This window comes from Xiphophorus maculatus, chromosome 10, assembly GCF_002775205.1.
Source record: "Xiphophorus maculatus strain JP 163 A chromosome 10, X_maculatus-5.0-male, whole genome shotgun sequence".
NCBI lineage: Eukaryota > Metazoa > Chordata > Actinopteri > Cyprinodontiformes > Poeciliidae > Xiphophorus > Xiphophorus maculatus.
Genome location: NC_036452.1, coordinates 4,622,681 through 4,648,150, shown reverse-complemented (window position 1 = coordinate 4,648,150; position 25,470 = coordinate 4,622,681). Strand labels below are relative to the sequence as shown.

At 40.1% G+C, this 25,470-nt stretch overlaps 1 protein-coding gene across 2 annotated transcripts; it reads right to left on the bottom strand.

Moving 5' to 3' along the window:
- Nucleotides 1-3,232: 3,232 nt before the first annotated feature.
- Nucleotides 3,233-23,057, bottom strand: LOC102225051 (alpha-tectorin-like). Of its 2 annotated transcripts, XM_023340960.1 has the most exons (28): nt 22,970-23,057; nt 22,520-22,633; nt 22,252-22,313; nt 21,453-21,512; nt 20,886-20,933; nt 20,089-20,112; nt 18,703-18,818; nt 18,314-18,592; nt 18,115-18,210; nt 17,825-17,990; nt 14,517-14,917; nt 13,854-14,430; nt 13,183-13,766; nt 11,033-11,585; nt 10,341-10,939; nt 9,434-9,588; nt 8,513-8,913; nt 8,187-8,383; nt 6,673-7,068; nt 6,301-6,584; nt 5,908-6,185; nt 5,681-5,800; nt 5,299-5,483; nt 5,050-5,210; nt 4,625-4,876; nt 4,376-4,535; nt 4,205-4,283; nt 3,233-4,091 (listed from the first exon to the last, which is right to left on the bottom strand). In XM_023340960.1, exons 2-27 carry the CDS (start codon nt 22,549-22,551, stop codon nt 4,233-4,235), a joined length of 6,237 nt encoding a protein of 2,078 aa, XP_023196728.1. In that variant the 5' UTR covers nt 22,552-22,633; nt 22,970-23,057; the 3' UTR covers nt 3,233-4,091; nt 4,205-4,232. The 2 variants fall into 2 exon arrangements, with proteins under 2 accessions (XP_023196728.1, XP_023196727.1); XM_023340959.1 differs by having other exon boundaries at nt 3,233-4,283.
- Nucleotides 23,058-25,470: the final 2,413 nt, after the last annotated feature.

Below are 25,470 nucleotides of genomic sequence, written 5' to 3'. Positions count from 1 at the left end.
TCTAAAGTGACAGCACTGGGTGGCAACAATGCTTTATACAGTGACAGCTGGCAAATGTCCAATATTCCTTTTATTGAAAGACTAAAACTCAGCTGCTTCCTCATATTTTAACACAATTTGGTGAGAAAGGTTACGTGATACCTATCAGGTTAAATATTGGTATGAATTTGTTTGTTTTATTAGACGATTTCTATCTGTTGTCTCTGCTTTGTTGACAGGCTGTAGTTTATGTTATACTATATTTTTTGGTATAATAATTTTTGTCAGTTTTAACTCAGTGAAAGCCTGGTACTCTGCTCCACCATTTGGATAGACTACAACACCAATCAAACACCTTGTCGAAAATAGGTGGGACCATCCCTTATTTCCATGCATAAAAATAAAAAGAATTAAGCATAATCACTTTCAATAACGTGCTTAAAGGAGCCCAACAACAAAAGTCATGTATTAAAGCTGCACTAGGTAACCTTGATAAATTGTACTTTCTTTCTTTTTACATATTTGTTAAAACTATTGTCCTGACAGTAGAATATGTGACAGATTAAAAAAAAAATCAAGCTCCTCCAGCTGATCAGTAGCTCCACTGTCACTGTACATCATTAACTCTACATTTTTTACTGGTTTCATTAAAGTTAGACCATGTTAACAGACAGATCTAGAATTTTAACATTTGTTTATTGAGTATATCAACGCTGTTAAATTTGAATTAATGGTTTCAGCATAGATAAGTTAAAATATTTTTAATTGCTTAATATTTAAGCTTAAGATTTAAAAGGAGCTGGCAAGTTTACTTTGTAAAAGTGCAAAGAACTATCTCCATAGTTAGATTGTTTTGTTATCATAGTTACAATCTGATTCTATGAGTTTGATCTTTGAGCTCTGTTTGTTCACAAATGTATAAATAACAAACAACGCTTAGCCTGGCAGCCCGCCAGGCCTATAATACACAAGGGGAAACCCTGAATTAATATAGATTGATGTTGGTTGCAAGGCTGTCAATATGCTCATTCTAATAAAAGTCCAAAAAGTCCTTTAGAGTCTCCATGCACTAGAGGACTACCATTTCCTCAGTGTGGTGACCTTTTTTGAACCACGTGCATCTAGGCGCCGTCACCATGTGCACAAAGATCCCTTCACAGGTTATTTTCAAAGTTAGACACTTTTTCTGCTTTGCTTTCTTCCCAGGAGTTTTCTGTTTAACCCTTTTGATGTTCACACTGGTCTCATCATGACAGTTAAATGGGCTAACAACAAAACATCTAGATCTAGACACAAGATTAATCTTTCCCCTGACGCTTTTAATGTGAGCTAGATGAAAGAAGTGTTATCACATACAATCAGTAGATAATGGCCATTATGGAGTTACGGAGTTGTATGACAGTAAGTTCTCAAGACATTGAAGCAAGTTTGGATGCGAAACAATGTGAATCACAAATTTTGAAATAATTATACTCCTACTTTTCTTTCATGAGCTGGGACTGATATGCAGGAAGGGCAGCAGCTGTGGGTGAACCAGGAAGTTTCAACATTGTGTTTGGACAAAGGAGTGGCACACATTCTCTTCTCCTTTATTTTATTTTTCTTTTATCAAAATACAATCATGAGGAAAAATCCCCGTTGCAATCATGTTGATAGTAATTGTTCCTGTTGGCTTATGCCTACGAACCGTGGCTGTTTATTTTATTTTCTAACTGGAATGCCACGCGAGCTGTCAGTTCATAAACAAGTTGTGCCACTCAAACCTGTTGAATCCATAGCTCTTTTGTAAAGTCGGCAACTACTTTTCTTTTGGTGTGCATATTTTGACAGCATTACCTTAATCTAAAAGGTTGCACATTAAACAAAGAAAAAACACACAACTTAGAGTTGTACGGATAGCAAGCTAGTCAACTATTCTGAAGTTTTGTCATTATGCTAGGGCCGGCAGTTAATTTGCATAAAACAAAATGAAATATATCTGAGTTTATATGAATCTATCAAAACCACAACCTTCAGATTCTCCATTGCTGACCTTCATTCACATTTTCCTGCACATATTCACACATAGAGAAGGGACTTAACTTGTTGTTAGGAGTATCGTTTCTATGAAAAGATTATTTGTGGTCCCCAATACCTCAATTTAACAATAATACAACTCAGACTGGCACTTTGTCATGCTGAGTTATCTTTGTTCTGAAAATGGAAATTAAGTACAACAAAGTTTTTGTCTTTTATGAAACATGTTTTGTATTGTAGTTCTCTGAAAACTGCAACAACAAACATCTGCAACTTTTAAGAAGGACATGCATCCATCCAGAGTATCATTCCCATTTTAGAGCAACAAAAAACAATGATAAAAAAACTGACTACATTGTTTCACTAAAAGAAATATTGCAAGTTTTGTTTCTTGCCAACAATTTATTATTATTATTTTAAATTGGGAAAATTCTTTGGCTCACAAGGAAGTGAAAATTGACTAATTTGGCTCTAGCCACAAGATGGCACAATTTTATTTAATATGACTGAACTTTTCGTTTTAAGGTGAAACAGAAACCCAAGTGCTGATATTAAAAAAACAAAAACTTATGTTGTTGCTGATTTCAAGAATGAACTGTGAGTGTGAGAGAGACAGAGAGGGAGATGTAATGAAGACACGGTAATATAATATGATGAAAATCTCCAGAACTGAAATGTTCTCTCGGTTTGGGAAGCTGTTGTGTGGAGACGGCATCATTAGAGGGTTTTCTGCTCCAATGTTGACTCCAGAGTTGATCACCTAAAAGTCACTTGAATCCCAATTAAAGCTCAGATAAAGGAGAGATTCTCCTGTCTGTGAAAGCTTTTGTTTGTGATTAAAATCAAATTAAACAGACTTAACAGCTGTGGTGGGAAGTCAGTAACTTCTGCAGTGAGTCCCATCATTACATAAAGTCTCATAGCTTTGTTTAGATGTCTAAAGTAAGATTTAAAAGACGGTAAGATTTAAAAGGTTTGAGAAACGATGACAGTAAATGATACAATGGGCCAGAAATAGGTCAACTGCTTCAATACAGAGAGAAAGGAAAACATGCAAATGGGGAAGAAATGTACTGCTGTTGATCACTCATGACAACAGCAGTACATACAGTATATTGCAGGTGTGCCGAGATGCACCCTTCAGGTACCGGTCCTATGGCGCCCTCTGGTGACAAAACATTAACCACACAGAAAAAACACCAGATCCCTGGTACATGGGTGATCCAGTGCTCTAAAACAGTTTTATTTTTATTTTTTTTTAACAAATACAGGAATACTCTTCAACAAGTGAGGAAATGCAACAATGATTAATTCATAATGCATCAAAATAGTTTTTAGTTGAGGACATAGAGTGGTGGTCAGACACTAACAGTGGGATGAACAGTGATTTAGAGTTTGTTTCTTTATGAGCTGACTGATAAAACAACAGCCTTAAAGAATTTCAGTAACAAGAACTGGGTGCAGGAGTTTGAATTTATTAAGTTTCTGACTAGATGTTTTTAGGAGATGGGTTTTTTTTTACCACTCTTTCAGTCAAAAATAGGAGATATTAATCACCCAAAGGTCAGATTGTTAAGGACGCATTAATTCATGTGGAATTAAATGACTTTATTTAGAAATTGTATGTTCTGAAATTCATGGCATTTTTAAGCCCTTTTGAAATAGAGTATATTTCCCACCACAAGAAACAAAATATACACCATAATAAAATCCTTGTGTATTTCATTCAGTTTGACACTTCCATATTTATTTAGGTAATATTTTACAATCCCTATTACCAACAGTTAATTAAAAAGAAATCCACAGAAGAAACAAAAAATTGAACATTACATTAATCTCACAAATAGTAAAAAGCACAACAGTGTTGCAGATGTTAGGAAAGTGAAATTACATCTGTTTCTCACCAAATATGGAATACAAACCAAAATACTGAAACACCTCTTACTAACATGAAAAGTAACAAAACTTCATTGGATTTTAAAGTGTGATTATTCTTTCATCTCATTTGACCAGAATAATGGTCATCAGCAAACTGACAATCAGGGAAACAACTGAAGTCAGATGGCCTGAAGCACCGTTTCTCTGGATTAGTCCACCTGTGTAAAAAAAGAGATGTGCGTAGATTTTGTTAACACAATATTATCTTTGTCTTTACAAAGCAGTGAAGGTGTGATAGAACTTTTCCAGTGTTTGGTTGTGCCCCGAGTACCAGTGGTCCAATTGACAGAGCTCCAGAGTCATGGCAAGATACATCCCTGTTGTATAGTGTGGTGACCCGAGTAGCAATGCTGCAAAAAAAGTAAAACAACATTGAGGCTTCTGAAGGAGTGCAACTTAAGCATACACAATATAGCCACAAAAAGCACACAATAAAACTTACAGCTCTGCAGTTGTTGCTTCTCAAAAGACACAAGTGGACACTGCAGTGCAAGAAAATCTGTGTGTGGTTGGTGAAGGTGAACATCCTGAAGGAGAAACGAGACGCAGTGGAGACACCGTTCTGAATCACCTCTACGGTTCCATCTTCTGGATTAGGACACCTGTGAAGCAGAAGCAGATGCATCAGTTAAACTGACAGCAAGAAGACCCTGAATTAAATTATAAAGAACAACAAGATGGTGTCACTGACTGCGAAGCAATGAGATCCCAGCGAACAGGGTAGTTTGCTTGGTTGACTGGCGTGGCCCAGCAAGAGTCCAGAACTGTGGCAAACTGGCGCTGATCCACCCCTTCTGTTCGCACCTCCAAGTAAAACATTTCATCACCTTCCAGTTCTATGTTTCCATTAGTACTGAAGGGAGTGAGGAAGCCTTCATCCTCATAGGGGATCATCCTCATAATATACGATCCAGTGCCAACAGGAAGCTTCTTCCTCAGAATGCTGAAGAAGAAACATTTAATGTGACCATCCAGTTAAATGCACCTGATAATCTCACACCCAATTTGCTTACAGGATTCCATTGCAAAGAAAAAATAACCAATTAACTGGTTATAGACATAATGGTCATGGACATAATGGTCAAAGGAACCACAGGGAGAAAATGGTATGATCACCTCTCCACAGGGTTGATGCCCACAGCCATTGACAGAGCCTGAGCCAGAGGGTAAACACAGGAGAAATCCAGATGAAGATTCCTCTCACGGCTGATCAAACCTCCATGAGGATCCACATGCCCTTGAATAGTGTTCTCATACATGAAGTGAGTTCCATTGCTCTAAACAGTGAAATGACAGAATGCTATGAATCAAGTTAAGTAACATACTGGACGCTTTAAAGAAGATGTTCCGATTCATGAACGTTACCCTAAGAGCTGTCCCACACAGATGGTCGTCATTGTCAAAATGGAAGATGAGTCGTCCGTCCTGGAGAGTCCCCTTGCAAGAGCTGTCTTGGAGATGGAGAGCACTGGAGGGGAAGCCCGCTTCAAACAGCTGGCAGCGAGATACTGACATGGTGCCAGAACTGCTGGAGCATTCAATGTTTGAGTCTGCTCACCAGAGGGAGAAACATATTTAGAGGTTTTGTGACCAACTAAACCAACTGATGCAGGAAAACTAAGATTATGCTATCTATTTGAATGCCAATAGTAAAGGAAGAGCAAACAAACTATGTCTGACTCTACAACATAATTATTATTAGAGCTCTTCATAAGAAAAACAAAAAGTTCAAAGGTGTTGCACTTACCGTAGTTCTCACTGTTGGGTCGATGATGTTGCTCGTCACAGAAGCAGCCGTACACACCATTTTTCTTACCACACCACTCATACTCTGCACAGTCCAGCTGTTCACAGGGGTCAGTCTCAGCTGAATCAAATACATCAGAAAAGGCCAAGAAAGTTTCAAAACAAACATTGCATAGAATCAATCAATCGCTCATTGTTCTGACAATGTATTGAGCCAAGCAAACATACCACAACACAAAGGAGAGCGCCAGTTGGGGATGCTAAGGCCCAAATTGGTGCAGGTTTTCTCATAAGCAGAGACAGCAGAACACAGCATGCCATTGGCTGGCGTGTAGAGGCAGAGATCGTAAACACAGGAAATGAAAAATGGTTGGGGGTTTGAATGCAGGTGACAAGAACTGAATGGGCCACTGGTGTTGGTGATGACTCTGCAGAGTTCTGTGTATTCTTCTATGAAGCGGCAGTCACTTAGTCCATCACCACTTCTCTGATCAGTGGATCCGCATCTAGAAAAGTCGTTTAGACATTTAAAAGATTTTAGAGACAGCAGACATATGCACAAACGTTTGCAATTGTTGAAATTTTATCGGGTAAAGGCAAATAAATGGAGGCTGAGCTCACCCTTCTTGGCTTGTCTCTGATTTCCAGCTGTGGCCAAACTGGTTGTCATTTTGGGCCAAAGTACCATTGGGCAAAACTTTGTCATCATTGGGATCACCATTGAAGTTCCCACACATTCCACTGACTCTGTTCTTATAGTTGCGGCCCATCCTGACCAGTAAAGTACTAGAGCCATCAAACTGGACTACGACATCAGCAGCATTAAACACTATGTAACTTCCCTGCCACATCACCTGACCAAAAGTTCCTGCAGTGGCGGGAAGAGAAACCTCAGCTCCATTTACCTGTTATGATGAGAGTTCATAGAGTAAGACCAAAGGTTTTAGCAGAAGAAAACGTGTTTTCTTATCCTTAATTTAAAATAAAGCTTACCTTCACTCTCTTGTTCGGTCCAAGTCTGACATTAACTCTCTGATCAGGATTTGAGAGGTATATATCAACTGATGACACGAAAGACACAAGATTGTTTCCTCTGTGCTTGTTGGTGGCCACGACTTTGTACTGAGTTTCATTGTTGCTGTGTCTCAAGCTTTCAGTGATGATGTAAGAGCATGATCCCTGGAAATGAGACACAGCTCCATCGAAGGTGATGTAGTGTGGGTCACCCCGTACAGTACAGGTAGACATGGCGTCGTAACAGCCTAGCTGCCCCCCTCTGATGGTGCACTCTTGTGCAGGAGTGCATGATGAGGGACTGCAGATCAGGACATTGGGTGCTTGACATTCACACCGTTGGGAGCAACTGTCTGTCCAGAAGGACTCACCGGCCTGCAAAATGAAAGAACAGTGAAAGTATTAAGATGTGTGACAGCGTTAAGACGAAATGAACCTTGAGGTAATAAGGAATGCACTACAGCAACGCTTCTTCTCTGATTCAAATCATTGTTGTAAAACTGCATCATGCAGAACCTAATTCATAATTTGCCCTTGCCAAGTTTCCACTCCTTCCTGCCAGTTAAGACTTTTATTAATTACTGGACCAATTTCCAAACTGGGTGGCAAACAAAAGTTTAAGATTATGTCTATGATGTGTCATCACATTTTACTGTTGTCCAAAAGCATGTACTACCCAAATAAGTCATAGGGAACACTCAAAGTACTTTACACTATAGCCACATTCACCCCACCACACTCACTAACATGCACATATTCATACACTGATTGGCAGATCAGTAGACTAGTAACCATAAATTAGCTCATTGACAGGTGGAAACTAGAATCAAACCTCAAAACTGCCTTCAAACCTTCAGGGTGATAATACCATTTTATTTGGTGAGGGGCACAAGTCCTTTTTCTGTTGGGTCATATTTGAAAACTAGATTTTCAAATGTGACTTTACTTTCCTTTAGGTTACTTTGTGACTTATGTCTGCTTTCTCTCTGAATGGCTTTAAGCCCATGTACATACATGACTTGTTTTTCTGAGGAAAATGAAATACTTGTACCAGCTTCAGTCAGTATGTTCTCAAAGTTGAGTATGGGTGAAGGTAATTTGCATATTTCACAAAAAACAGGGTAATTTCTGTGAGGCAGACCCATCCTGAACTGTACAATTGCTAGGTATGCCTACAGTTTGTCAAATCACATAATTTTTACAAGAAATGAGCATGACACTTTTAGATACTTAGACATACCTACAGTAAGAAAACAACCTCCACAAGATATTTGTTGAGATTCACAAATATCTTCTTAACATTTTGCCTGATTCTTTTGGATTTTGCTGTATAAAGCCTCAAGGAGGCTTTATGTTTGAGTTGTTGTCTTGAAATGGAACACCTTTAATTATCTTTAATTCTTCAAAGCCACTCTGGCAGTGCTCTTTTAGCACTTGCATTCACACTTTCCAAGCTAACTCTATCAAGAATAAAGTGAATTGAAATGACCTACATTGAAGTAGAAGCCGTCATGCTGACAGCCACAGCTTTCCACAGGGACACAGCTTGTTCCACTCCTGGAAAAACCTTCATCACAGAAACATCCCTCAGAGCAAACATGGTCACAGGCAGCATCAATGCTGCTGGCACAGGTGTGGCCACAGTCTGTTCCACACAGCTCATAATGGCTGTTGGCTGGGCACTCAATTCCTGAGGAAAAAAGGATGACAAGTTGGTTAAAACAAGTACAAACATAGGAAATCACATATTTTGAGAGACTTTTGAGGAAGATGCTTGTTTGATTGAATACTTTAATAGCAAATTGCCTTCCATACTCACTGCAAGTGGTGTTTTGTCTCCAAGGGTAGATCCGGACATTAGCAGACTGACAGGCACTGACATATGTCTCTAGAGCCCTGCACATGAGATCACTGCCTCGATTTCCCGACACACAGACATCAAAGACGCAGTCACTGAAATATGGTGCTGGATCCACCTCCTCGTGGCAGAAGCTGAAGGGGCCGTCAGCTGCCCGGATCACCTCACACTGGGCCCTGGCAGATCGGTCATCATTGCATTGTGCGCATGAAGAGCCACAGCCGTCACTACAGGTGTAGTTCCCAGGAACCTTCCAAGCTGCCCCAAAAGCATCTGCTGAGTTGGATGATGCTCCACTTGGAGTGTGGAAGTCATCAGTTTGATTTCCATTGAAGTTTCCACAAAGTCCACACATGTTTCCTCTGAAGAAGATGAGATAGACTGAATCAAATTTTAAACAAATAGAAAAAAAAGGACAGTCTCGGGCAAGAAAACACAAAATGTTCTGAAACATTGAAAAAATACTATTTGTGTAAAGATTAAACATGCTAAAGTTGATAACAGTGAGCTATTTTGCTGGCTAAAGTTGTATAATATCAGTATCTAGCTAGTTAGCAGCATTCAAATGTAAGTTTAAGAGCTTTTAACAATATTAAATAAAAATATGTACCTAACTGATTTGGGAACTTTTTATGCAGTAGCACCATGGCATTGAAATCACAAACCAATATACAAAGACATAAAAATAAATTACAAAATAAAATTTACATTTCTATAAAAAATATATATATATATATTTGAAACTTTATGTGCATATTTTGTACAAATGCAGTGATGATATACTAGTGTAATAGTCCTAAAAGGGGCATTAATTAAAAAACAAATTGGATTAAACAGAATATAACATTAAATGTAAACTGCGTTGAAAAGTATATAGGCTACCTGTAGCTTGGGGGGACAGAAATGGACACTGTGCTTCTTCCATCATACATGACGTTCAGTCCAAATTTTGCTTTGACAACTGTTTGAGATCCACTCCCATAAACTGACAAGCTTCCATTGAAGCCAATTGGCAGGTTTCTTGTGATTCCATTCACCTACGGAGATAAAAATGTGTTTCAGGGAGGATGAACAACCAGTGATTCTTGAGAAGTGGGACAAAATGGGTTTAAATTTTCCCCCCCAAAAATTTAATTATTCATCAAGCTTATATATACAAATATGACATATAATGTTTTAGAAGTGTAAAGATGCTAAGGTGCAGGCTGATTTTTTTTTTTACATTCTTTTTATGTCTGTTGGTGTTGACAAAAACTTGGAACAAATTTCAATTGAGTTGGAAAATATATAAAAATGACTTCTAATTAAATTTCTTGATACTTTTATGATCATTGATTTGAATACTTTTACTTATCATAATATATTGACTTAGTATTCCTTTAATTGTCTTAAACTATTATAATGTTTTGAGTTCTGCTGTAGGACAAGGGATTTTACAGACACCATCCACCTACTACAACGTTTAAAATAAAAAATATTCAGCAAACTCCAGGAAAACATAAACTGTTGTGCTCACATGGCCCAGATTAGCTTAGTCAGATATTTGAAAAAAATATATTTTGTGTATATTTTATTCAAATTTTGTGCTTTATCCATAGGACCCGTTTTGTCCCTCTTCTCAAGAATTACTGACAACTGATATTTCTGGACTACTATAGATGCAGCTACTTAAGAACTAAATTATTTTTGGTGATGTACCAAGAAGAAACATTTTGGTTTTTAAAAATTTCCTTTCTATCTGAACTTCAGACAGTGTGCAACATATTCTGTTAGAATAGGTTTGACTTACCTCCACAGTACCCTTGTTGCCTCTCGACATACGCACTTGATAGCCTAAAACATCAACAAGAACTTCAGCCGTGATAGAAACTGGCAGTCCAAACCACGGTTCATTCTTTGCTTTCACAGAAAACTGGTGAAGGTCCACAGTGTTATTGCAAACTGTTGCCAGAACATAGCGGCAGGTTCCCTGGAAGTCATAGGCCTTGCCATCAAAGGTCAGGTAGTGCGGGTCTCCAGAGGCAGAACAGGTGCCATGAGGGTTGGGATGGCAGCCAAACTCACCCCCCACAACATGGCAGGACTCCTGAGGTCCACATGAATTTGGGGAACATTGGACTACACCAGTTACACCATTACAGGTGCAAAAGCTCTGACATTCTTCACCATCCCAGAACTGTTCTCCAGCTTGCCGATAACGTCCATCATGAAAGCATCCACAGGATGTTGGAGGTACACACTGGTTACCATTGAGGACAAACCCATCATTACACTGGCACCCCTCCTGGCACTGAGTGTCACAGGTGAAGGGGAAGGAGAGGCTGGGGCAGGAAGACGGACATGAGCTTCCACAGAGTTCATAATGACTGTTTGGTGGACAGGTTAGTTCTGTTGGGGGCGCAAAAGGGGAAAGAAGTAAAAGGTGATCATTAATGTATTCATTTCAAAGGCATCTCTATCAAACGTGGTTCTAGTACTTACCACAGCCAGTTGCATTCCTCCACTGTCCCAGGGACACACCGTTATGTTGACACATCAGTGCATAATCTTGGAGGACCTCACACAGCGTTGATGCTGGATCTCTGGAGCCTTGGAGGATTTCTACACATGCATTTACCTGCTGCCATGGGTTCACTGCAGCCCAGCATGATCTAAATGGTCCAATGTGTGAAGTAAGAACTCCACAGTACTCACTGGAACTGAAATTGCTTGCAGAATTACGAGGTCTGTTTTCCACACAGTGATTTGTCAGGGAGCCATCTCGCCAACTGTCCCCAAACATCTGGGAGTCACTGACTAGAGTACCATTGGGTGTACGGAAATCCTCGTTCTGGTCAGCATTGTAGTTTCCACAAAGTCCACCTAATAAACCACTGTAGACACCTGGTGCAGTGACACGGACAAAATGAGGCCAGACAGTCTGCAGAGTTACACCAAAGGCTGTGCGAAGGATGACACTGTGAGTGCTGCTTTGGAAGATGCGGATTCTGTTGGATCCAGAGCTGAATGGCAGTCTGGTCAGTTGGCCATCAACCTTTAAGAAAATTTTCAAAATATGTAAAAAGGTTTTCGTGTGGACATTCAAAGTATTTCAAAAAGCACGAAGTCATCAAATTTTGCCTTTATTATCACTTGAGAAAGTTATTCTGATCAAACAAAGGTTGAAGATCAGTCCACAGAGTAATCGAACAACATGTAATATGTAAATAATGTTTTAAAAAGACGTTTTACAAACATAGTTACACCAAGATCTAACACCATATTCACCCCTCCTTAGAAGCATTTATTTTCAGAGTTTTTTTGTTTGTTTGTTTTTTTGCACATGGTAACCATCATTAAATGTTAATCTTCCAACTTTGGTCAAAAGCCTTTCCCAAAATTGGTAGCAAAATCTGAAATATGTATTACTGCAGCAAACCTTTGAATCTGGCTGTACTAAAATGCAAACAATTAAATTCAAATTGTGGAAATTATGATAATCCCAAGTCCTGGTTATAATAGTCCTGGTTGGGGCCTGTGTTGGGGTCAGTGACTGACTTGCCTCCATGCAATTCCATGCATTTTGAAATCGCCGTCATGCCCACAAATATCGATATCAAACTCGGTCATGACATTGATACGCATACCTGCTCCGGTAAAATGTTTTCAAAATTCCGCTAGGGCTTACAGTTTTCTGTCAAGGTGCTTCAGAGCAAAATCACTCGCCAGGGTAACTGATGCTCTCAGCCATTAATTTTCATACTTTTCTGAAAAATTTCAGACCTCCGCACACACCATCTGTCTCATCACTGTTATTACTGTGAGTGAGGTAGAGATATGAATCGAGGTACTATCGGAGACGACAAATAGCCCTCTGATACGCTTCAAACGGTTTTCAAATATGTATCACAGTTCCTGAACAGGAAGGAGTAGTTCGGACTGCTTTTTTCATAAAAACTGACTGGGTGTCTCACAAAGATAGAATTTTTTCTCCTCCTCTCTGTCTCACACACACATGACAGTAACAGAGGATTGATAACCATAGCAACAGAACACAGGAGGGGATTGGCTGCTGGATAGGACTAGCCTCAATATTCCCCTCAGGTTAGTGCACCGCCTATGGCGGTGCAATAATATAAGCTTGCATTATCTTTTTCTCTCAGGTTAGGGCACTCTCTTGCGCAGCATTGCATTAGCATTATCCTTTTACCTTAATTACACTATTAGCTATTTTTCTTACATATTAGCCATGTTTAGTATACTGAATGGAGACAGTCAATTGCAGACAACATGCTAGTGATGCCCCACATGCTACTGACAGTATTCATGTTACCATTAGCATGAATACCATTACCATTTTGGCTAATTTTAGCTGATTCAATAATTTTAACATACTTAATAGTGCACATCCAGGTTAGTTAACATTCTTGTGATTCTCCACATGCTATTGATTATATTGCAGCTTTCTTTAGCATTGATGCTAATTTTTAGCATCAGAACGCTGGGTCCAAACCAAAGGTCACACTTTGGCAGGCCCTGGTTAAATTTCTGCAGGGATTTTCTAGTTTTCCGTAATACTGTTCAAACAAAACTGAAGTTCCATTTCATTTTATGTTATTTACTTATTCTGTAGAAAATTATTTGTCACTCACCTTAACAGTGCTACTACTTGCCATCTCGATAGCAACTTGTGTTCCCTCTGCCTCAAACTTTAGGACATTGGAGAAACCCTGAGACCCCTGTGGAACTTTTTCCACAGTGACCAAGAAGTGCGAGTGATCAGATGATCCCATAACTTTGGCAAGGGTCAGGCGACATGCTCCTGGGTACTGGTACATCACTCCATCAAATGTATGATATGATCCTGGTCCTCTTATCCAACATGTTGCAAAGCTGTTTGGTCTGCAACCTCTTACTCCATCCTCCACCCTGCAGGACTCATGTTGGCCACAGCTGTGAGAGCTGCAAGTCATGGAGCCATAGCTGCATGTACAGCGCCTCCCACAGTCTGCATCCAGTATGACAGTTTCTCCTGAGCGGTAGTAGTGACCCTCAAAGCTGCAGCCACAGTCAGCCTGAGGGACACAGGCGCCTCCACTCAGGAGGTAGCCTGAATTGCAGATACAGCTCTCTTGATTCGGGAGGGGGCAGTTGTTGGTGGAATTGGGGTTGACACATGTAGATGGACATCCTGTACCCTGGGCCTCAAAGTGGCTATTGGCTGGGCAGGGGATTTCTAAACACAAGAAACATTTATTCTCAAACTCTCAATATTTGACATCACTTAAATTTCAAAATAATTGTGACTGACTGGCAGACATACCACAGAAGCCAGAACGCCGCCAGCTTTGTGGCTGGATCCCATTTTGTTGACACTGACTTGAGTAGACATTTAGGGCTTGGCACAGAATGGGTTGATACCCTCCACTGACACAGAGATCATACACACAACTATCCACAAAAAATCCTGGAGGAAGTTGTTGATGGCATGCAGCAAACGGTCCTGTGCTGTTCTCAAGAATACCACAGTGGGCAGAGTTTCTGTACAGTGCTGTCTGAGCTGCTGTGCAGCCAGCACAGGCCAGACCTGAACAATGAGGATCACAGCCAGGCTCATCATCTCCAGATATTTTCCAGCTGTTGGCAAAAACCACATCAGAGCTCACCACTTCACCCTGACGGGTTCGAAAGTCATCTCCAGGGTTATTGTTGAAGTTTCCACAGAGCCCACATGTGCTATTTTGGTAATTGTAGGGCAAACTGATTCGGACATATAAAAACCTGTCATAAGACACCATCAGGCCAAAGTCAGTGCTGACGATCACAGAGAAACCTGACTGATAAACCTGGATAGAGCCGTTTCTGAGGAAAAACGGAGTTGATACAAAGCTTCCATTGACCTGTAAGGATAGCAACAAAAATTACAAATATAAACAAAACACAAAATGCAGGGTCTATATTACAGAACGTAAGAGGGTCCTGTTACCTTGGCCTGACTTTGAAGTCCTTTAACCAGCTCGATATTTTCATCATAAACAAAGACTTTGACCAGTACTGTCCATGAAACATGAGTGCTGCCCTGATGCCCGTTCTTCCCCTCCACTCTGTAGTAGGGCAGTCCATTCTGACACTGCTCTGACAGAACGTAAGTGCACGTGCCTTGAAAGTGAAACACTGAGTTATCGAAGGTGTAGTAATGTGGATCTCCACTGACGGTGCAGGTTTGTCTTTGCACTGTCTGACAGGAGTACTGAAAGGCAGCTGGCCGACAGATTTGGGAGAAGGAGCAGGGATTGTTGGAGCATTGCAGCCCTGCTGTGGTGCAGATGCATTTCTGTGCACAGGTGCTGTCACTCCAGAAAGAGTCACCAAGTTGAACAGGTTGACCTTTAAACAAAAATGGAAGAAGAGTCATTTAATTATTTTGATCATATCCTGTAAACTGCAATAATGTTGAAATAACTTCAGTTTGAATTCATTTGTAATGTTTCTAACATTGCAGTTTGGAAGATCTGCCAAATGATGGTGTAAGGATTTTGTTTTCTTTGTGTTGATTTGAGTTTTCTGTGTGTTTATTTTGGGTTTCTGTGTCTTTTGAGTTTCCGTGTTGTCCTGTCTACCCCTTGATTGTTCCCAGGTGTGTCTCATTCCGTGATTACCCTCTGTGTATTTAATGCCACCTGTGTTTTTGTGTCTTTGTCAATTCTGTCTCATCCTGTCAAACATTGTATGGATTAATGAAAAGTTGCTACCAATGGTGAGCCTTAGCCTTTCAGCTGATACTGTGCTACCTGGAATTTTGGATTATTTGTGCATTTTTTCATTAAATCATCACAATTTCTCTCAGCTACTGGGTCCTCTGCATCTGCCTCACCACTTCACACTGCAGTTCATGACACAAGGAACCAACCTCACGTAACTATGGTGAGGTACGCAAAAAGAAATACATCATTATGGATCCAGCACGTTGGGAAGAAAGAAAAACAACAATAAGAGACTATGTTGAGATTGTGGCGGAACCATATTTTGCGTATGGACCCCTCGGGGTGGATGAGATCTGCCCGGAGTTCCTTAAGGCTCTGGATGTTGTAGGGTTGTGTTGGTTGACGCGACTCTGCAATATCGCATGGACATCGGGGGCAGTTCCCCTGGATTGGCAGACTGGGGTGGTGGTCCCCTTGTTCAAAAAGGGGGACAGGAGGGTGTGCTCCAATTATAGAGGGGTCACACTCTTAAGCCTCCCTGGCAAGGTCTATTCAGGGGTCCTGGAGAGGAGGGTCCATCGGATAGTCGAACCTCGGATTCAGGAGGAACAGTGTGGTTTTCGTCCTGGTCGTGGAACACTGGACCAGCTCTACACCCTCGGCAGGGTCCTGGAGGGTGCATGGGAGTTCGCCCAACCAGTCTACATGTGTTTTGTGGACTTGGAGAAGGCGTTCGACCGTGTCCCTCGGGGAGCCCTGTGGGGGGTTCTCCGGGTGTATGGGGTACCGGGCCCTTTGATACGGGCTGTCAGGTCCCTGTATGACCGGTGTCAGAGTCTGGTCCGCATTGCCGGCAGTAAGTCGGGCTCGTTTCCGGTGAGAGTTGGACTCCGCCAGGGCTGCCCTTTGTCACCGATTCTGTTCATCACTTTCATGGACAGAATTTCTAGGCGCAGCCAAGGTGTTGAGGGGATCCGATTTGGTGGCCTTAGGATCTCATCTCTGCTTTTTGCAGACGATGTGGTACTTTTGGCTTCATCAGAACGTGATCTGCAGCTCTCGCTGGAGCGGTTCGCAGCCGAGTGTGAAGCGGCCGGGATGGGGATCAGTGCCTCCAAATCCGAGGCCATGGTCTTGAGCCGGAAAAGGGTAGAGTGCCTTCTCCGGGTCAGGGGGGGTGTCCTGCCCCAAGTGGAGGAGTTTAAGTATCTCGGGATCTTGTTCACGAATGGGGGAAGAAGGGAGCGGGAGATCGACAGGCGGATTGGCGCAGCGTCTGCTGTCAAGCGGGCGCTGTACCGGTCCGTCGTGGTGAAGAGAGAGCTGAGCCAAAAAGCGAAGCTCTCGATTTACCGGTCGATCTACGTTCCCACCCTCATCTATGGTCATGAGCTTTGGGTCATGACCGAAAGAACGAGATCGCGGATACAAGCGGCTGAAATGGGTTTTCTCCGTAGGGTGGCTGGGCTCTCCCTTAGAGATAGGGTGAGAAGCTCAGTCATCCGGGAGGGACTCAGAGTAGAGCCGCTGCTCCTTCACATCGAGAGGAGCCAGTTGAGGTGGCTTGGGCATCTGGTCAGGATGCCTCCTGGACGCCTCCCTGGTGAGGTGTTCCAGGCACGTCCCACCGGGAGGAGGCCCCGGGGAAGACCCAGGACACGCTGGAGAGACTATGTCTCTCGGCTGGCCTGGGAACGCCTCGGGATTCCCCCAGAAGAGCTGGAAGAAGTAGCTGGGGAGAGGGAAGTCTGGGCCTCCCTTCTGAAGCTGCTACCCCCGCGACCCGACCTCGGATAAGCGGAAGAAGATGGATGGATGGATGGATGGACCCCTCGGGGTCGCCATCAGGCTTTTCCTGGTGCTGGAGGACTGGTCCGCCTATCTCCCGTCCCTGGGGTTGGTGGAGCTGCAATAGGAGGCAGAGTGGGAACGCCAGACAGCTCTAGCTGTCATGGCTGGCGACCCTCTGCCTCCAAAGCCGGATATCCCTTTCTTCCGCTCCGCCAGCCCAGCTCCAGCCTCTCCATTGTCTCCAGAACCAGCAACCCTCCAGCCTCAGCTTTGGCCACGTCTCCAGGCCCTGCCACACCTCTAGTTGCTGCAGCAGACTCTCACTGGGGTGTGGTCCACCCGAGTGAGTGGGCCATTCGCACCTGTAAGTGGGTTCTCCGCCCCTGTAAGTGGGTGCTCTCCCTCTCCCTGTAATCCTCCTGAGCCCTCAAGTGGTCCCTCAACACGCCCTAGTGCCTCCTTCTCACCCCCCTAGGGATTCCTTGTCGCCTCACAGTGGCCCCTCCAAGTCTCCGCCTCCCAGAACCCCTTCCGAGCCCTCTGCCAGCCCCCTGCTCCTCCTTAGACGCAGCTGCGCCAACATCCTGTCCTGTTTACCCGTTGATTTGCCTCACCACTTCACACTGCAGTTCATGACAGATGGGAATAAAAAGGAAAAATGAACCTGGAGAACTGTTTAGAGTTCGGTGCACGTTCATTAGCCCTACTCTCCCATGAGATACAGACTATTGTTCTTTATTTCTCTGGTACATGTACTCATTATTATAAAGAAGTTCCTTTGGTGACTTTGTGTTCTTACCACTGAAATTGCAGTCTATTGATCCATGATCGACACGGAAGGCCCATCGACCAGGTACATTGACATTACTGCCAAGACGAAAAGTTGAGTTAGGTCCAGTTGCGTTTGTGGAGAATGATCCAGGGATGGTGAAGTGGTGAGAGGAACTGATTGTGTCATATCCACCCTAGATATGACATGTGAACAGATAAATAATGTAATTGATATTTCAGATAAATGTACATTTGCTGGAATCAAGAGAAAGCAAATAAAACATATAATTATAGTATACATTCATCTGAACATCTAACCTGTACAGACTTTGACGTGGAGGCTATTGACCCATAATTCATCAGTACAAATGAATAATGGCCATTGGTAGTCAAGACTGCCTGAAGGGTTGTTTGCTGGGGAAAACAAATATATTTATTGAGAATAAATTTAAAGATTAGCTAAAGTTTTTCTATTTATACATTAAATATGTTTCAGCTGTTAAAACATATCACTTACTGTCCCACTTTTTGGATAATAGGCAACTTCATGCCATGTTGCTATGAAGATCCAGTTGGCCTGAAAGTTAAGACCTGGGAAGTATCTATTGATGTCCTGTGTAACTCGTTGGACAAGAGAGCCACTGGTGTTCTGAACATAGTAGATATCACCATTGTCTCTGTTGTCTAAATCAGCCCAGAACGGAGCAATGATGTCTCTGGTTCCATTCATCGGAAATTGTTGAGGAGTATAATTTGACCATGGTGCATCAAAGGTCAGATGTCCGTTGTCGTTCACCTGAAAAAAAATACATAAATTGGGTTTCACTATTTATAAACTTTTAAAATTTTGTCATGATGATTACAGTAAGAAGGAAAGTGATTAGAAGAAGCAGTCTGGTAACATACGTAAATCTGAGAGTAAGACTGCCCAAAATAGTTAAAGGTTTGTAGGAGTTTAATGGGAGGTGAGCTCTCATCATCTGTTCCAGATCTCATTGTTCCACCAACTGGGTAGAGGGGTCCTAGAAAGTACAAGAGAGATCACCTGATTAAATTAGACTCTTTTTGTGGATAACATCATGCTAAAAATGAAAATCAAAGATTTTCGTGAACATCACACTAAGATAACTAATTTTAAAACAATAAGACCTGTTTGATGTGTGTGGAAAGGTCTAGGACATTGTTCTTTAAACATTGTCAGGCTGCAGACCACTTAAACCATTTAACAAACACTCATGGACCATCTAACTTGAAACTGCACCGCAATAACATAACATAACATAACACCTTAATATATACAACTTGATATAAAAAAATTAGTCCATTGACTAATTGTGTTTGTTCCTCCTAACTTGAAGAGTGGTGCTGTTTTGGCCACACACAAAAAAACATACACAAGTCTATTCTGGATGTTTTGAGTTGTTTACAGATTCTGGAAGTATGGATGGTAAGCTTTCCAATGATAGAAAACACATGAAAATAAAAAAAATGTTGTGTGCACTCATAACATTTTAGGCTATTTGTAAATTAGAAGATAATAATAGAAAAAATAGGCCTGAGTTGTGTTGGCACAAACATTTTCTTTCAGGCAGTTGATATCATATAAATAATTTTATTTTAGGTATTAAGATGCAGTTAGTCAGCGCGGGGCCCAGCGCTGTTCACTGTATCATCACCATCATGTCGCATTCAGCACAGCCTGTAACATGCTACGTATCATAATAATGTTGACAAACCAAAGTTCTTTCCACCAGTATCTTCAGACTTTCTTTTTAGTGGCCCAGTTATAAGCCACTTATCCAGTATTATCTTTAGATACAATCCTATGTTAACCTAGTGTCACACTTTGAGCTCATGTCTCTGCAAATAAATGGTTGTTTACATGCAGTTCCTCACTAGGGGGCGCCTGCGGACCACCACTGGTCCAGGACTCGCAGTTTGAGAGAGACTGGTTTAGACCGTTACTTTCATTGTAATTAACATTTTTAAAATAGAATATAATACACTTTAAAGAACTGCAAGGGGAAATTTCTTGTAATATATAGTATTACCAATTAAATAAATAATTGATATTATAACATTTACGTTTATCATTATTATGATTGTGATATCTAGAAGGAAAGTGACGTATCATGTTATTAGTATGTGTTTTAGAAATTAAAACATAAGGGTAGCATTATTGTATTAAAACAATTTTTTGCCTATTGTTAAAATATTACCTGCAGTGTTGTTGGATAATTACAGAAGAGCAGGCAGGAAAGACAGACAAATAGATCTAAACTTTTAGCTTACCCCGATTCTGAGTTGTCTCTCCAGCTATAAAAACACACATAAAATTAACATCTTATAAGATAACTAACGTCTATAAATAAGACATCTTTTTGCAGTTGGGGAAACTTATATTGTTACTCTAATTGGAATGATATAATATTCCCATGTAATGTGTAAGTACACTTATTTATCAATTAACCAATTAATACAAGCGAAAAAGGGACAAAAGTAATATAGAAGTAACGTCAGTGAATAGGTCTAAACGTTATGCTTATCTTGATCCTGAGTTGTCACTCCAGCTATGAAAAAACCCAGATTTCATTGAAGAGGAAGTTAAGAGAAATAAGGTCAATAAATATGACTTTATTTTGTTTGGCAATGCTTAAACCAGGGGTCAACGACCTTTGGAGGGGTGGAGGCTCGAAGTTAAAAAAGGGGCACATAGAACAAGAACTTAATGCACTGTACAACAACGTAGCAACAACCAATATTAATCAAAAATCTAATATTTAATTGGGTCACACTGTGTCATTGTGTCATCACATGGGGACAGTGCAAAGCAAATTTAGTCTCTGTTTCCCCCATAGGTATAAAGTTGCTGTGGGGGGTTTCTGCTGCTGACAGTACTGGAGGGCTCTGTTGATCCAAGAGCATAGTTTTTAAACAGACCATAGGAGAAAAGGTCACTGAAATATGTTATAAAATAAGCAAATGTTTTGCTATTTTACTAAATAAACCCTAATAACATTTGACTGTTTAAAACTTGGCTGAAACATCCTTTGAAGATTGAAAAAGCTCAGAATATGAGCATGACCTACCTGATCCAGAGGATGGATAGTTATCCACCAGTAGCATTTCTGAAGAACCTGACAGGGAGAAGAAACAAACAGGTGCATCATGGGTAATGTAGTGTTAAATGAAGGAATGGACATTTAACAGCATTATCAGACAGAAATGACTGTTGCTATGAGCACCGTCATTCACTTAACTGAACTATTTTGTGTTGCAGATCTTTAATTAAATGTTCCGGAATCAACTACCCAATCTTGTTTGATTGTTTTCACCGTAAAACTGGTAAGACTTAATATTAATGAATGTGTCTTAAAGCATCTGACAGCTTTATAACAGATCTTACTTGTTCCACTTTACTTGACATAAGTGTTAATAATAATGACTGTTATTAAAGCATTATACAATGTAATAATACTTAATGGCATCTTTATAAATGGTCCTACTTTTTCCACTTTTTACTTGATGTAAAGGGAATTATTAATAACTCTGTTTTTAAAGCATTTGCTGTGTAATAAAACTTAATGAAATCTTTTTTATTGGTCCTACTTGTTCCACTCTATTTCAGGTAAGGGGAAATATTAAGTATGACTTACCTAATTCAGAGAAGTCACAGTCATCACCCAGCAGCAGATCTGAAGGACCTGCTGCTTTTCCTGACCAGGAAGAGAATCAAACAAGTCCGTCATGGGTAATGTAGTGTTGAATGAAGAGTCAGATGTTTAACTGCTATAATGAAGGAGATTGCTGATGCCATTACAGCAGAGAAAGTAAAGTGGAAAACTTTTCTAAATAATGTTAAATACACATAGTTAGTACTGTTAAAAGAGCCTGTCTTAGTTAACCCCTTAACCCACGCCGGAACGCCCACATGCCGTTTTTCTATGTGCTGATGCACAATTTTGAGTTCATTGCAAATTTTACACAGAAATGGTCAGACCCATTGGGTTTAAGTCACTTCTAATTCCCATCCGAGGGAGAGGAATTTCTTACTTTTACAATACTGCTGCCTCAGCATTACTTGATCTCAAGTTGTAGTCTCTGATGCCACTTGAGAACAACAGAAAGGCATATTTACCATAATTCATAAGTGCAAATATGGCAAATTTTCTTGCAAATATTATAATATTTGGAGGGACTAATCAATGTGGAAAGATGATAACTATTTAATTTTAAGAGATACTTATTAAATGCAGAGAAAGCTCTGAATTAATACTTTAAATAATTTGTTAATGGGTTTTATCAATACATGCTGGCACAACTGGCTCTTCAGAACATCATTTTGATATGGAACAAAATGTAAATGAGATTGACACCACTGACTTAAAGTTTTTACATCACTGTATAAATTAACATACATGCATTCATTAAATATTGACTTCAGTAACTACTTACCTATAGCTGACAGAAGCAGCACAAGAAGTATGATTTTACCTGCCATTTTGCAAAAATCAAACCTGATTTAAAGATACAAAAGGAAATGGATTATTGCAAAATCTGAATACATATTGATCGAGACATCCATCAGATTTTCTGGACAAAACAATGTTTTTTTACCCACAGTAAATTAAAACATTTATGAAATCAACTTTGCTTCCTGCAACAAAATGTTAGATAGAATTGTATTTATTGCAAAACAAACCAAAGAAAATACATCTTTTACCTTGTGTATGTGCCTCCCTGGTGTGAAAACATCTCAAGTGACAACTTCAGGCTGTAGCTCGTCTTTATACAATGACTGCTGGCACAACCCCAATATTCTTTTTTTCCCAGTAAGCTGTTGGGAAAGAATGCAATACAGCTACTCCCTCATATTCATCACAGTTTGGGCAGGACGGTTAGCTCTTAGCCTAGAGGTTTGTAACCATAAATTTGGCTGTTTTATTGGATTCATTTTGCAACACAAAACTCAAAAAAACACAAAAGACAACAAAATGAAAGCCATTATTTCCTCTCGCTACAAACGGTTATTTCTAATTTGTCCACCAGATGGCAGGAAAAGACCACAAACAAACCACAAAGCACAACATCACAATCTTAACTCTTTACATTGTAATACATATATTAAACTGCACATGTATACAAATGCTGCAAGAATACTGATAAGACTTACTGTCATTCATTTACACGTAGTGATGGGTCCCGCAACACCGATGCGTCGGCGCATCCATCAAGCCCATAGACAAAAACCTCGTGTCGGTGCTGCTTTTGCTTTCAGTAAGTCACGTGACAGATACAGGAACGGTTTCGAAATGACACTGACGCGCCAAACTGTTTATAAGGAAGCGAATCAGTCAGCGGGATGCATTTGGATGCATTTGCCAAAAATAATTCTTGATCTTTTACGGTACAGCGTCAACTATGGAGCCTCAAGGCAAACGAAAGGTTTTGTAGTTTGGGACCATTTTGAACTTACGTCAGAAAATAAGTTATTGGTTCTCACTTCGTTGTTGTTTCATCCGGTTCGTTTCAGTTTCTACTCGATCTGAATCCAAATTCAGCTGAAACTGACTTAGATTACTTTCATATTATATTCTGCACGTTAAGAGTTGCATATGTTTCTCCTTTTAAATTATACATTTCATAATTTTATTCTTAAATCATCCTCCATAAATAAAAATCTTTAGACAGAAAAAAGGAAAATAAAGACAACCCCGCTATAAATAAATAAAAAAGACATTTCCAGCAAAACACATCCATAAAGATCTGCGTACAAAATAAATATAAAAGAAAAAATTACATTTATATGAACAATATAGAATGAAGTCGCAGAGACACCTGGATAAACTCAGGTATTCAGCCATTCTACAAATTACTCAGTTTCTTTTTTATAAACTATTTCATATAAATGTATTGTTTACTTAATTTTTTTCTACAGCAGGAGAAGTTGTGTCAAAAAAAAACCGGAACAGGCTAAATTTCGAAATGTTGGAAAAACTTATTTTTTAGAATGAACATTTGTGGGGGGAAAAAGGAAAGAAAAAAATAACAGTCCACGCGCATCCTCATTCCAAACACGTTCACTTTCATTTTCATCACTTGGTTCATGTTCACATTATTTATTGACTGTATCAAAGAATATCAAATATATTTTGAATTTAACTGAAGATATGACATAATACAATATATAATATACAACAAAATACAATGACTTAAATCTTATAGACTAAGTCATCAAAACAGTCTAACTACGTTGCCTGTAGGGATTTTTAATGTCCAGCAGGTGTCAGTATTCAGTGACGCAGCATCAATACAGTTTTGCTATGGGCCGAAACGATACATGACGCCTCATCACTATTTACACGCTCTCAGTCTCTTGTACAACAGCTCTGAACATCTCCAACTTCTTCAACTTTCTGCTTGTCTAACACTGAACATGCGCTCTCATTGGCAGCTTGAGATTACTCAGAACCAATCACAGCAAACATTACTCAGGCGGCTTCCTGAGCTCTTAAAGTGCTACACACACTGTTATATTAATTAGTCCATTTTTAACAGTACCAATGCATATAATTAGATTATTAATATTTGCCTGATTGGTGGTTAGTGAGAGAAATGTCTGTTTTATCATTAATTTCCAGTTAGTTCCTTGAACATCACAATGGGTTTCTCTTTTTTCCCCTGAACTCCACATTTGCCTGACTTCCACCCAAAAGAGCACGGATGGCATGTGGTGCAATGTGAGATTCTTATCTTGTCTGTGAGTGAGACAAATCCGAAGCAATTGTGAGAAAACATCATTTTAATACGGACTGATGTCTCTACACCATGTTGAATCTGTGCCAGAAAACTTTAAGGGAAACGAAAGCAAAGGTAAATCTAATCTGGGTCAGGCACTAAAAATTTGTATAATAACAGAACCACAAGTCAAGTCAAGTTTATTTGTGTGACACATTTCAGCAACATGGTTTTACTTTCACTTCAGTTCAAAGTGAAGTGAAAGTAAAACCATCAGACAGTTATCAACTACATTTTGTCAAATGCCATCATCAAAATCATCAAGAAAATACACAACAAATATGTTGATCAATGTTCTGGTTACTACTAATCAAAAGCAACTCTAAACAGTCTTGATTTTAAAGGAACTCAGTGTTTCAGCTGTTTTGCAGTTTTCTGAAAGCTTGTGGTGCATAGAAGCTGAATGCTACTTCTACATGTTTGGTTCTGATTCTGGGGATGTAGAGCTGAGCAGTACCAGAACCAAAAGACATGAGAGGTCTGGAAGGCTGATACAAAAAATTTACTTCATTTGCTTTCCACATATGTAGAAGAAAACTTTATTGTCACAAAAAAAGCAAAGAGTCAAGGAGGAGACATTAGACCAGAGGCAGCAGCAGGACAATAATACAAAGTTTTCTCAGGTGAGGTAGGATTATAACCTGCTGAAAAAAAGACATGTACTACAGTTATAAACCAAGCAGGTATTTGTACAAGGTTATTCGATATTTCACTCCCCAAAATGTTTTTCTACTGAAATATTGGTAGCACAGAGAGAAGGTCAGATGTAGTTTATATTTAGACGTTTTTATTTTTAGATATTACTCGAGTTCCAAAAGGCTCATGACATAGTTCATTAAATTTTTATTCATCTTGATTACTTTTGCACATCTGTGC

Coding starts and splice junctions, on each gene's coding strand:
- LOC102225051 (XM_023340959.1), bottom strand. CDS start 22,551: ATGTTTTCACACCAGGGAGGCACATACACAAG. Junction 20,113..20,885: donor CTATCCATCCTCTGGATCAG/GTAGGTCATGCT, acceptor GTGTTTTTATAG/CTGGAGAGACAACTCAGAAT. Junction 4,536..4,624: donor TGGGATCTCATTGCTTCGCA/GTCAGTGACACC, acceptor TCTGCTTCACAG/GTGTCCTAATCCAGAAGATG.